At 39.0% G+C, this 13,500-nt stretch overlaps 1 protein-coding gene across 2 annotated transcripts in view; it reads right to left on the reverse strand.

The window, feature by feature from the left end:
- Positions 1-13,500, reverse strand: part of Rtn4 (reticulon 4) — a 50,646-nt gene that overhangs the window by 36,412 nt on the left and 734 nt on the right. The window contains exons 1-2 of one of the 2 annotated variants that reach the window (XM_055628880.1): positions 5,256-5,312; positions 2,037-4,373 (exon numbers count right to left, since the gene is read on the reverse strand). In XM_055628880.1, coding sequence (XP_055484855.1) covers positions 2,037-4,365 — 2,329 coding nt within the window. In that variant the 5' untranslated portion in view covers positions 4,366-4,373; positions 5,256-5,312. Of the gene's footprint in view, positions 1-2,036; positions 4,374-5,255; positions 5,313-13,500 lie in introns of those variants that run through there. The other variant, XM_055628882.1, reaches the window with a different exon arrangement.

The following is a 13,500-nucleotide window of genomic DNA, read 5'->3' on the forward strand; positions in this document are numbered from 1 at the left end:
CAGTCTCTATCAACTTCCTACTCAATTCAACCTGGATGTCAGCCCATCATTTCAATGACTTCATACTACTTCATTCTTCATTCCTATTATTCTCAACTCTCTTGGCTCACTGTCCTTCCACTGGCCCACTTATCAAAAACAAAACTACCCTTGCTTCCTCTCTTTGGAACTATTTCATACTTATTTTGCCAAGTATGCTTCAACTCATCCTCAGCAAATACCTCACATACTGCTTTAACATTAACATTTGCCAAGCCCCTCAGTTTCAGATACAAACCCTACCAATACCAAGCCCCACCCACAGGTTTCTTTCTACTCACTACCCACAGTATACCCTTCTCCTCTACAGAGCCAATTCCTTCTGAACTGTGGAGCTTATCACAGCATCCATGGGCATTCTATCAGCATCTGTGATCAACTTTTCCAACCCTGCTAAAAATTGGGGAAGGATCAACTGCCTCAACTCATATTCCATTCCCTGCTGGCTAACATTTTCTTCTTCTTGTTCCTGAACTGCTATCAGAGTTTAGTCTATATGCGTCCTGGTCCCACCTACTTACATCACCTTCCCTCCTTTTTCAATCCTTAACTCTTATGTGTTAATTATCATTGCCTTTTAATTTTTCCTTGTTTCCTATCTGTAGCTGTAATTTTTAGCTCCAAGTTCATGGCAAATATACACATATAATAGCCAGGCAAGCTGTTTCAATGTTTCTTGAAAATGGTATCAATAATTTCTTTGCTGCAATACTAAACTGAATGTATCTTCTCACAAACCCAATTTTTCATTTTCCCCACCTTTGCTTCTCATGCTGCTGACTCAGTACTCACATGGCAGGAACCCAGAATCTTGGCCTTGTCTTTGACTTCTCTCCATATCCTTCACATTCATGTCTATCAAACAAGAAATCTCCCTGCTCAATTCATTATCTAAATATTCAGAATCTCTTCTTGTAACAAAATTAATTTCTACACTAGACTGATGCTAGCCAGTGCTAGCTATCTCCAATATGTAAATATTCAGTAAATACAACATAATTGCTACGTATATAAATAGAAAATACAGCTATGCCAAGTTAAGAAAAAAAAAAATGTGTGCAAAACAAGCATAGTAAATACTGGGTCAAAAGTGTAAGAAAATCTGAGCTTTACATAAATTGATACCATGCTTTAATAATTACTTTCCTGAAAAATATCTACACTTAGTATATCCAGCCTCATACCTCTCACTAGAAAAATAATCCATTATATTTAAATATAAAAGCAAGCTACAGAAATGGTCATGATTTCCAAATTTGATATGAAATCATTTCTAGAACAAAAATAAACACATCTGAAAATATTGCTTTAATATCCCTTGCCTGTCATGTTATCAGGAAACACAGAAGGGAAAAAAATGCATCTTGAAAGATAATTTTAATAATTTTTCTCCCTTGGTTCCATGATGCAATGTTAACTATGAAAAAGCTAACAGCAAGAATGAGTGTCAAGTAGAAGTAGGGTAGATAGAAATTGCACAAAACTGTTGTATTCTTGTTTTTTGAGACAAATTCACAATAATCCTCCCACCTTAGGCTCCTAAGTGAACTTGGGATTATAGATATTGTACCACCATACCTGGCTAGAAGGAAAACTTTTCTTAATCATTTTCTATTTTAAATTTTTAGTGTGTACGTGTGTGTGTGTGGATCTGTGTTAACTTGCATGTATATCTGTGCATCACATGTGTCTGGAGCCCATAGAAGCACCAGATGTCAAAAGAGGGCATCAGATTCCCCAGAACTGGAGGTAGAGCTAGTTGTGCTTGACCACATGGTGGTTGGGAAGTGAACTTGGTCTTGTGGAGGATAAAAGAACAGCAAATGCTCTTAATTACTGAGCCATCTGTTCAGCCACACAGAACTAAAAAACTTTTACCTGAATTAGTAAAGATTCTAATCAATGAGATGTACTGGACACTGTAAATGTATGTCATAAAATGTTATTTATGTTCCATAGTAAGCCAATGATGGTGAAACAGTGCATGGATTGATTACCTGAAGCTTTACTCAGCTCTGGTGAAAATACAGCCGACAGTGATCTGTCCTCATTCTCTGTAGCAGAAGGAAGGTTTTTCTCTGCTTCTTTCATAAGGACTTTGGGTTTAACTACGCCACCTGTTTCTGTTGGAGGTCCCAAAGCAGAAACATTTGGAGGCAATAAGGACTCCTTAGATAGACTGGACCTATCTTTGGAGAATTCATCTGAGACAAGCATTTCATCGCTAGGGCATATGCTCTTGAAGGAAAGGTCACAGGGCAACGAACCAGCCCCACTCTGGATACTAGCAACTTCACTTTTGTTGGATACTTCTAAGTCAGTATATTCCTTGGCTAATTTAGGAGAAGAATCAGCTTTAGTACTGACAAACGTGGGAAATTCATCTATTATCTCAATTGGAGACGAATCTGAAAATGTTTCACTTTCTTTTATCTTGTCTTCCTTAGAAGTAATCAAGTCATCATTTGAATACATCCCAGTATTAAGCTCTTCCATCTGCAAAGAAATTTTCTCCTTTTTGGTCAATGTTGGAATTTCATTAGTTGTAGCATCTTCTGTAATACGTAAATTGGGCTGAAAAGACTCTAAATATGGCTTTCCTACTTCCTGAGGTGAAGCACTAAATCTCTCCTCATGTTTCTGCTGTGTTTCTGTCTCAGATACTTCACTGAGACTCTCCTTCATGAGCATCACAGCCTCCTCTTGTGTTTGTGGGACTTCGGGAATTGAATCATCACTAAATAAGTCAACTGGTTCAGAATCGGGTGAGGACTCCACTAGCTCAGAGTGATCAGGCACTGACTTCTCAAATTTTGCTATTTCTGAATAATTCGAGAAATCTGAACTTGGTTCAGCGGACAGCTTTGTTTCTTTAATTAAATCACATGCAATGGATATATAAGGAGCTTCTGTTTCCTGAACAGCTGCATTAATACTTTCAGGCTCTTTAATGTCTTCCTTTGTTCCCGAAGCTTTTAGTGCTTCTTCGTATGGTGGGGGATTTTCAGGCTCAGGCTTTACACTGTCATAACTAACTGAAAGAGGTGCTTCTCGTGGGGATACACTGGGCTGCACTACAGGCACACCAGCGCTTGGAAGGAGAGAACTTAATGGTGCTTCCATAACAATGTCAGGCAAAACTGGGGAAGGAGTTGCTTCAGATTCTTCAAATGATGGGCAAAGCTGTGCTGTGGGGAAAAGTGATTCTTGTATAGCTTCTGATGTCTGGACCAAGTCCATTTTTGTTTCATAAGCAATCTTTGTACCTGTAGATTCACTCAGTTCACTTTCACACGCTTCCTGTACTAAATCTGGAGTTAGACCTTCAGGCATGTTTGCCACCACTGCCTCTGTCATCTTTGATAAGTTATCTGTTGTGACATAATCTGCCTCAGCATCCTGTATTGCTACGAGGAAAGGATTTGATGTTTTGGGGCTAGTCTTCTCTGTTATAATTTGGGCCTTCCTTTCTTCTATTTTTTTTTCATCCGTTTTATTTTCTGAAGTATGATCTTCTAACAAAGGGCAAATGTTTGCTGCGGTGCTTTCAGTTGCTGAGGTAAAAGAAGCACATGTGATGTATGCTCTGGAGCCTTCCCTCACAGGTTCTGGTGTACTAGGGAAAGAAGCATCATCATTACTGCTTTCACTATCTTTTCCAGAACTTTTTTGCTCCAGGCTATCTTCAGAGCAGTTCTTGTCCACTTTACTTTCTGTGTTACCTCTAGCAGCCACACTCCCAGCTCCCTCATAGGTGTCTTTCATTTCCCATGCTTGTTCAAATGGCTTAAAGTCTGCATACTCTTCCCTCATAGGTGCTACCACTGACTCTTGCATCTCATTAAAAATGTCCTTTGTCTTTTCTGGAGACATAACTCTGTCTTCTTTAACCACTTTAGTAAGGGTCACAGGTGACTCTTGTGGATTGTGAAGGGCTGCACTGCTAACTAAATCCTCTTTGTCTTTACTCCTCACAATTACTTCTTTAGAATTTTCTACTAGTATGGCTGACTCTCCTTTGGGAGAGCCATTGAAAGATGATCCCATTTCTGAATATTCTAATTCCGAAAACTCTGTTAAATCTCTATTTACAAATGGATTTGTTGCCCTCTCTGGCAACTCTTTACAAGCCTCAGTTAAAGTTTCTTCAATTGTTCCTTCTTTAGATGACACTGCTGATAAATTACCAAGGTATTCATGTTCTTTAAAAGAAACAGTTGAGAGAGGAGATAGAGAAGGAAGAGAGGCAGCAGTTTCAAGCAGGACAGATGGGAAATCCTCTTGACCAGACGAAACAGTGTTACCTGGCTGCTCCTTCAAATCCATAATTTTTTCTGTGGCCATGGATAGAAAGGATAATTAGAGAATGCCAGCGTTCTCAGAGATAATGCAAGCTTTATGACAGATTCATAAAAGTGTTAGTAGAGACTTACTATTAAAGTGAAATGTTAGTAACAGGTAAATACACAGACTTGGATCGTTACTGAAAATATGAAACTATTGTCAATTTTAAAAAGTGCATGGCTATTGCACAACATACGTAATAATATGTTGTCTACCACATAAAAGCCAAGACTCTAAATACTCTCGCTACCAAGAAATCAAAAACATCTAAGATGATGGATATGCTAATCAAGTAGACCTTACCATGCAGCAATGAATAATGTACCCTATAAATATAGTTATTAACTTAAAGTACCTAAAGAAAAAAGTAACATGCAGTTTCAGAGGCAGCTATGTACTACGCAGAGACATAAATCAAATCTGAGAAAAACCTCAGGTGTTACTAACTGGAAAAAGCTTCTTTCAAATAGTTTAAAAAGAATATAAGGTTTGATGTAGCTGTATAGACTAGAGAGGGTACTGGATTATCAAAAGCCATAGACAGGCATTCCTTTACATAATGGCCTGTGGCTATACTACACAAAGGCAAACTATTTGAAGAAAATGAATTGTTATTATGTAAAGGTAAATCAAGGGTCCGAGAATTTCTTACATCATTCCAGTCATGAATCAAACCCTGCCCATGCCTCCCTTGGACAGTAGCATATAAAATGCAAATTTAAGTTTTGTTTTCAGTAAAAAAAAAAAAAAAAAAAAAAAAAAACCGACGTTCTTGGACCAATGCTAATTTCCAGTAAATCCAAAGTACTCTGTTGGGTTAACACTAGAGTGACAGGTGGAATACAGAGACAAGACTAGAAGAAAGAACTTGCCTGCAGAGGAGGGTGTCACAGGCCCAGATGCAGCAGGAAGAGCAAAAAGGGTCTCATCTGAAAAACAAACAGAATAGGACCTCAGCAGAAATACAAGCAGGCTAGAGAAGGGAAAGCAAGAGACCAAGCAAGGGGCAGTCATAATGGATTAAGCACATTTTAGAGAAAAGGCAAGTAAGGTCGAAAGGAAGCTGGAAACAGTAGCTAGCTCTCACACAGGACTAAATTTAGTCATTTTTTAGAGAGGCAATATAGCCTGTTTAGACTGAAGTTTGACCACATGGTAATATCGCTTATATACTGCACCTAAAGCTTTTACTCACATTTGCACAGTTAGGCAAGTCGATTGTCCTACTCCAATAAAAGCTTAAAATGATTAAACATGATAAAGTCAATAACTTCCATTTACTTGTTTGTTCCCAGCACATGTTCCACTTAAAAGAACACTTTGAGAATTATGTGTTTTCTCTTACATTCTTAAAAGCTTGTACAATCATTGTACAGTGCTGAACTGTCCAAATGCCACTTGGAAATAAAATCAACCCCCCTCTTACTATCACTAGTTACCTTCTCATTTGTTTTAAGCACTTTATATCCTAGAATTTACTTTACTTACCACCTTATTGTCATAATGGTGGTAATAACCCCCCTTTAAATTAAGATTTAAGAAGAAAATTCAATAACAACAAAAGGAACTTAAGAACTCATGGCTAGCATGAGGCACTTGTGTAATTTAGCTCCAGTCTTTCCTACTGTGTGAAGTACAGCAATGTTTGTGCCCTGCCCACATTTCCTATGCTGACTCTTTAACTCCTACGCTAGATGTTTAGATAGAGCTTTGGGGAGGTGACCACAGTTAGGATGAGGTCCTGGAAGTGAGGCTCTGCCCCACTGTGACTATTGCCCTTACAGGAGGAGACAGACACCAGGCACAGGAAGGTGTAAGCTACCAAGGAAGGCACCAAGCAAGGCTGCCTCACAGTAAAATCGACCCTGCTGGCAAGCTGGACTGAACCTTCTCAATGTCTCGCACTGTGAGAAATGGCTGTTGTTTTAGTTCCCCATTGCACATTTTGCCCCTTCAACTCAAGCACACAATACATTATATGTGTTAACTTTGTATGCGTATCATTTTGTTACTGCGGCTACAAGGTTCAGAAAACTAAACATCTTCTCTCATACTAGGAAAAGACTCTAGCACAGAACTATGTGGAATAATTCAAGGTTCAACAGGAAAGAAGACCCAATAAATTTGGAAAGACATTTCTATCAGGAAATACAAGCTAGAAAAGGTTGACTGAAACAGATAACAGAGAGATGTATATATGGCTAACATGAATATGGACTTGTCTTCCAAGTTCCCCTGATAAATAGGGGATGGCTAATTTCATAATATCAAATAAACTATGACTAAATCCCCCATGGCGCAAGGTCATACTTTAATTATTCTTAGATGAGAGAGATGGTGAGGGGAAAAAAATGAAATATGTTAAAAGGATCTCCATAAGCTAGTCATGGCAGTTTATACCTCCAATCCCAACCTATTCAGGAGACTTCAGAAGGGAGAATCAATTGAGTTCACAAGTTTAAGACCAGCTTCAACAGCATAGCTAGACACTTGTCACAAACAAAAAGCATAGTCACAACAAACTAAAAACAGTAAAACCTATAACCTCTTATAACCTAAAACAATGAATAAGCAGGAAAGACCACTCACCCAAAACAGGAAGACAACAATGCCTTGGGAAATTTTCCACAGTGTGCAACATGTACACATTTTTAAAGATTGCTTGGTGGGCTGGAGAGGTTCAGAGCTTAAGCTTAATGGCTCAGAGGTTAAGAGCACTGGCTGCTCTTCCAGAGGTCCTGGGTTCAATTCCCAGCGCCCACATGGTGGCTCACAACCATCTATACTGAGGTCTGGTGCCCTCTTCTGGCCTGCAGGTATACATGTAGGCAGAACACTGTATACACAATAAATAAATAAATCTTAAAGAGAGTGTGCTATGTGACTCTCCTGGTTTCATTTCTTTTGATATGATAAAATACGCTGATAAAAGCAATTTGGGGGAGATGGGATTTATTTGATCATACAACTCCAGGTTACAGTCCATAGCTGTAGGAAAGTCACAGCAGGAACTTCAAACAGCTAGTCACATCATACCCAGACAAGAACAAAAAAGAAATGAATGTATGCATGCTTGCTTATGCTCAGCTCCATTTCTCTACTCTTAGAGACTTCAGTAACCCCTGCCAAGGGAATGAATGGTGCAACCTATACTGGATTAGGTCCTCCCACATCAATTAGCTAAGGCAATCCTGTACAGACACGCCAAAGATCAGCTTAATACAGACAGCCTGGCATTACGGCTCTCTTCTCAGGTGTCTATAGGTTGTGCCAAGCCAACAGAGATGATCGTCACAGTGATACTGGATGGAAAAAAACAACAAAAACAAAAAGAAAGAAAAGAAAGGAAAAATAGATTTGGCAGAACCAAAGTATTCAATTAGATGAAGCAATTAAAAAATTTTTTAACAAAATGGTGCCTTCTACATAATACAGTTAGAAGTCACTGATTCGAAAGCCACTGTTAAAACTAAAGACAAAACAATTTAAAATTGTGCCAATTTTTTCAAGGATCTCTTAAAATGTATCTTTTTTTTTTTTAAATCTAGTACCAGAATCTTTCCCATACAAAAAACTTGGCATTTGACTAAGTAACCAAGGCTTTTAAGTTGGTATTTCAAATAATTAATTTAAAAAGCAAAAGAAATCCTCATTCTGTAAACTTGGAATTCATCCAGAACTGATCACAAAATAAGTTTTGTACTTTTAAACATGCTTTGCAGGAGGGGATGCCATTTGGGCCTTCAAGTTTCCGACTCAAGCAGTGTCGGTATGTGGGTAGAAACGGATTCGAATCTCAGGTCTACTATGCATGTATGGCTCTGGGAAGTTACTCTCTAGGTTTCCTCATCAGTCCCTCATTTGGGAAACAACATATGAATATCTATCTCAAACTGCTGCGGAAGGGGAAAGAAATTTTAGTCTAAAAATACCTAAGATTATTTCTTGTTTTTAAAAACAGCTGCTGATGTTAGTCATTTTCTGTAAAAGATCCTTACTTTTGCAAATGAAAGACTATAATTAAGGGGACTATGGTACATAAAAAAATGTAACACTGCATTTCTGAGGAAGTTTACATACACACTACTTAAGCTTATAAAAAGAGGAAACAGCTCCTTTTCTGAGAAATACTTAGAGTGCCAAATTTTATTGCATGAAACAAAAGCTAACCATCGGCGTATATGTCTGTAATTCCAGCACTTAAAAGAGCAGGGGCAGGTTCTGATCTCAAAAAAAAAAAAAAAAAAAAGAGTTAAATAAATTTAAAATCTTTAACTTTATTCTACTATGAACAGATAACATATATGTAATATATATGATTACATATAAAGACAACTATATTCATATGAAAATGTTATTTTAAAATATGCTAAAGAGGAAACCACAGCTTTTCCAGTAAGTTCTTCCATTCTACTACCATCAAACTAATATTCCTAAAAAGAAAATGCTATCTATTCTCTTGGTCAAAAACATATTAAAACTCCCAGTTGTCCATTTCATATCAAACCCGTAAGATAAGTTCTTCTGTAACACAGTCCCAGTATCATCTGTGCTTGCCACACTTAGTTCTCCCTAGTGTATCTAGATGTCAGCATCCATGAAACCTAGAAGTCACATAGCCAGGTAATGACAAAGATACATAATCTTAATTTACCAATCACTAGTCAAAGTGTTTGTTTCCCTCTACCCCCAGGAAAATGGACAGAACTGTAGAGGAAAAAAAAAAGGGCCATTCCTATGACTTTCCATTTTCTTGGCAGAATCCAAATCTGCATATACAACTTTAGTACAGTGTATTCTGAATGCATTTACAAGGACCAGATTCAAAATGGAAATCTACTAATGAGACTTAACCCTTTTTAAGTCCATTACTTTAAAAAGTAAAACTAAAATGTTGGTGTTTAATGTGTTACTGCAATTTCACCAATGTCCACACAACTCAAATACTGTTTTCTTTGACACGTTCATTTTAAAGATTTACCTAGCAAAAATATAATTGATAAATTTTAAAAACTGTATTAATTATAAGGGGATTGCATTTTTAAATCATGAAACAGCTTCTACCTCTAGTTACGAGAACAACTACAACATAAGTAAAACAAAACAAACCTATGAAGCAACTCTCTGGAGACACGGGGCAGCAGGCCATCCTGGGACACTTACAGCACTCCTTGGGCTCACAACTCAAAGAGTAGGAACTCAAGAACATTACAGTCTTGCTCTGTTAGGAAGGCTACAAAGGCTTGCATACAGAGAAAAGCTTTACAGCAAATATTCCAAGATTCCCCTAAACTCCTGTGAGGACTAAACCGCCTATGCACAAAACTCAGAAAGTGGCTATTCCAGATCTGTCAGCTAAATGAATACTTTGGAGGTCAGACAATGCTGGAAGATTTGACACACACACACAAAAAAATATATTCAAAATATACAACTGGGACCCAGAATGGGCACACATTTTTAAAAAGAAAGAAAACTTATCAAGGGTGTAAGACAGATACAAAGCACAAAATTCAAACTGCATTTCCATAAACATGAGAAAAAACACTTGAGACAGGGTCTCACCATAAAGTTCTGGCTATCCTGGAACTTAGTATGTAGCCAAGGCCTGCCTCTGCCTCCGGAGTACTGCAATTAAAGGCCTGCACCATTGAACCTGGCTTGGGGATGGGGGGTGGGGTGGGGTGGGGGGGTGGAGAGGGTGGAGCACCATAACAGCAATAAAGACCTCAAATGCTTAAGCACACATCTAACAAGAGATAGACAAAATTTCTATCCCAAAATCAACAGACATGTCAATGATCATTAATTCAAAGAGTGAGGAAATAGTTCTCTATGGGTTTCTTGGGATTTCACACATTCAGAATAGAAAGCCTGACTGACTGGACTGACTGTCCTTGTTTCTACCTTTTCAAAAACTGTGCTGCAGTGAACAGATCCTAGAAAACAGCAATAGTGTCCTATGCAACAAAGATCACACATATTCACTTTACAGTATAAAAATTTTGTTTTCACTCAGCTCAAAAGTCCTCCCCTGTAAAAGAACCTACCATAGATGCAGAAAATGCTGATACTGAATGCTGTCATTGCTATTGCAAATCCTTTCTGTCTGGAGTGGGCAGGGTTCTTGTCTCTTTTGCCAGCTAACTCAACTCATATCCCATAAATAAAATTTAATTCAAAATTGAGGTTAATACAAACATAGCAACTAATACTACTAAACATCTAGATGAAAAGAGCAATTTTGAAGTTGACAAAGATGATTTAGCTCACACTAAATATTACCTGTAAAAAGAAAAGGTAATGAGCTGAGCATGGTGACACAGGCTTTTAGTCAGTCACAGCACTTGGAGGCAGAGGCAGATTTTCTGAGAATTCAAGGCCTCCCAGGCCTAGGAGAGAGACCCTGCCTCAATAAATAACCAACCAACCAAACAAACAAACAGATGCATAAAATATAAAGCTGTAAAATCATCAAAATAAGTCACCAATAAAATTAACAGACAAACTATAAAGTAGGAGAATATATTCACATACACCTAAGGAAAAATGTATTCCGTGGAGACCTACAAAATCAGTAGGAGACATACATCCTAAGAATGGGCACATTTCTAGACTACTTTACAAAACAGACCATAATCAGACAAGTAACTGGCCATTACAAAGATCTAAATTAAAATCACGATGAGAAAAGTACTACATATCACTAAAACAGTTAAAACTGAAGACTGTTAATAGCCAATCTTGGCGAGAATGTAGAACCACCAGCTGTTGACAGACTGCTCATCCTGGAGGTCAGTTTGGTTGATGACACAGCAATAATTCCCGAGAGAAACTGAAACATATCTATCTATAAAATATTCTTGTCATTCTTTTGTTCAAAATTGCCAACATGCCCCAACAAAAGGCAAATGACTAAACTGTCATATATTCTTATCATAGACTACCACTCAGAATTTAAAAAAAAAATTACTGATACCTTGAAAAATCATTGATAGTACAGATCAAAAATGTCAATTTGAATGCAAATAGCCAGACACAAACAAAATTCTGCGCCATGATCTCATTCCGGTAATGCTCCACACAAACAACAAAAACAATCTATAACAAAAGCATCACCAGTGACTGGGAAGGAACTGAAATGGGAGTGGAAGGTAATATCCAAAATGAGCCACAGAGAGCTTTCTGGACAAAATGAATAAATTCTCCATGTCCACAGAAGCAAAAACATGGGCATCTGTCAAAACAAATATCCAAGATCTATGTGTTCTATTATACTGGAATGATCTCTCACATTTTTAAAATATTTCTTTTTGTTTTACGTGTTTGAGTGGTTTTGCCTACATGTATGTATGTGCACATGCATGCATTACCTAAACCAGAGCTATTGATCCAGCATTCAGAGATGCAGCTTTTACCACAGAGTACAGAGAACACAATTTTTGTGATTGGTTTTATTTACTTTACTCCCCTGTGAATGTGGGAGGTCAGCAGACAACTTTGTGGAACTGGTTTTCTCCTTTACTTTCATGTCAGGTTGTTAACACTTAACCGTCTTAGCCATCTCATCAGCCTAACATTATAGGTTTAAATCTGCATACTACGATTTCGCTTAGTATGAAACATCTGAAGTACTGGATTGTGTAGTTATTTAGCTGTTTAGTTTCCACAGATCATAGGTAGACTAAAAAAGAAATATTTCCAAAACCATTTTTCTGTTAAAAAAAAAAAGGGGGGGGGTTTCTTTATACTCCTGTGGCAAAGGTTATAATAATTAAAACAACTCGGTCCTTGTTTATAGAGAAAACAGAGCAGAACAGAGGAGATTTCCATTTACAATAGTTCAGAGAGATACAATAAGTGGAGTTAATCATGAAAGTAATACCAGTAAACCTCAAACTCCAGCAAATGAATCAAATATTAAAATAAAATCATAAAAGTACTAACAGTAAAAAAAAAAAAATTAGGTCTTTCTAAATATAGCATAGTTGGATGACTTTTATGACTCAAAATCATTTTTTGAAATGATTGAAACCTCTAAAATCTTGCAATGTTGTGAAATTTTCCCAGCAGGCAGTTATACCACTTAATTATTTTTTTACTTTAACTTACAAAAAAAAAAAAAAGTCTTAACTGCTAGAAGACATTACTTCTTTAGCTACTTAAGATGCATTCTCATTCTTTATGAGATCTGATTTCCCTTTTTCAAAACAAAAAGGGCAATAAAAAAAATTAAAACATAATAATATACAATATCTTGGAAACTACAGACCTGTACGTATTTTGTCAATCTAAATCCTATATTTACAAAAACTAACATACTTCTAACCAATATATGAAGCGTTTGTTCCAAAACATTTCAGGATGTCTCAGGTAAGATCTGTCACAATTTCAACCAACCCAATTCCTGACCAGGGATCCACAGGTTGGTTTCCCTTTTTAAGGTCAACCATTTTGCCTTTTCTCTAAGAGTCAACTGCGATGTGCTTAGAGGCTGAGAGGTGCACAGCAACGTTTGGCATTTCCTCTACCCCGCATCTGAGGCCCTGGCAAACTGCGCCCCGTTGGAACACAATGCCCAGATCTCTCCTTTCTCTGGCTGGTGTAGGAGTCGCCACAACACACCCAGAGGAGCTGGGCGGTGGCACAACTTCACCGCAAGTCTGCCCTTCCCAGCTCTCCCTTCCCCGCGCTGGGTCACTGCTCAGGCGTTAGCAGCTCGGCCGGTTCCCCGGCGGTGGGGCCCCGGGGCCTGGCAGCGGCAAGGCCGACCCCGGGAGACACCGCGGAGCGGCCGGCAACGCCCCTGCTTCCAGTGAAAGGATCGGGGCGCCACCGCCTCCCCACGCCCAGCTCCGACCCCGCCCGGCCCCGGGCATCCACCGCCCTGGGTGCAGAGGGGACCCGAAGGGACGAGCGGGGGCTCGGCGGGAGCACACGTGCTCCCCGGGCCGGACAGACAATGACGGCGCCGTCGCCCGCCCCGCCCTCCCGCCCGCCTCCCGCCTGCGGGGGCGCCACCGCCCCGGCGCTCGGAGACAAAGCCCCCGGGGTCCCGGGCGGCCCGCGCGCCCTCCCCGGGGGCCGAGGCGCGGGGAGGGAGGGGCGGGCGACGGC

This window comes from Psammomys obesus, unplaced genomic scaffold (assembly GCF_907164565.1).
Source record: "Psammomys obesus unplaced genomic scaffold, mPsaObe1.curated_primary_1811, whole genome shotgun sequence".
Lineage (NCBI taxonomy): Eukaryota > Metazoa > Chordata > Mammalia > Rodentia > Muridae > Psammomys > Psammomys obesus.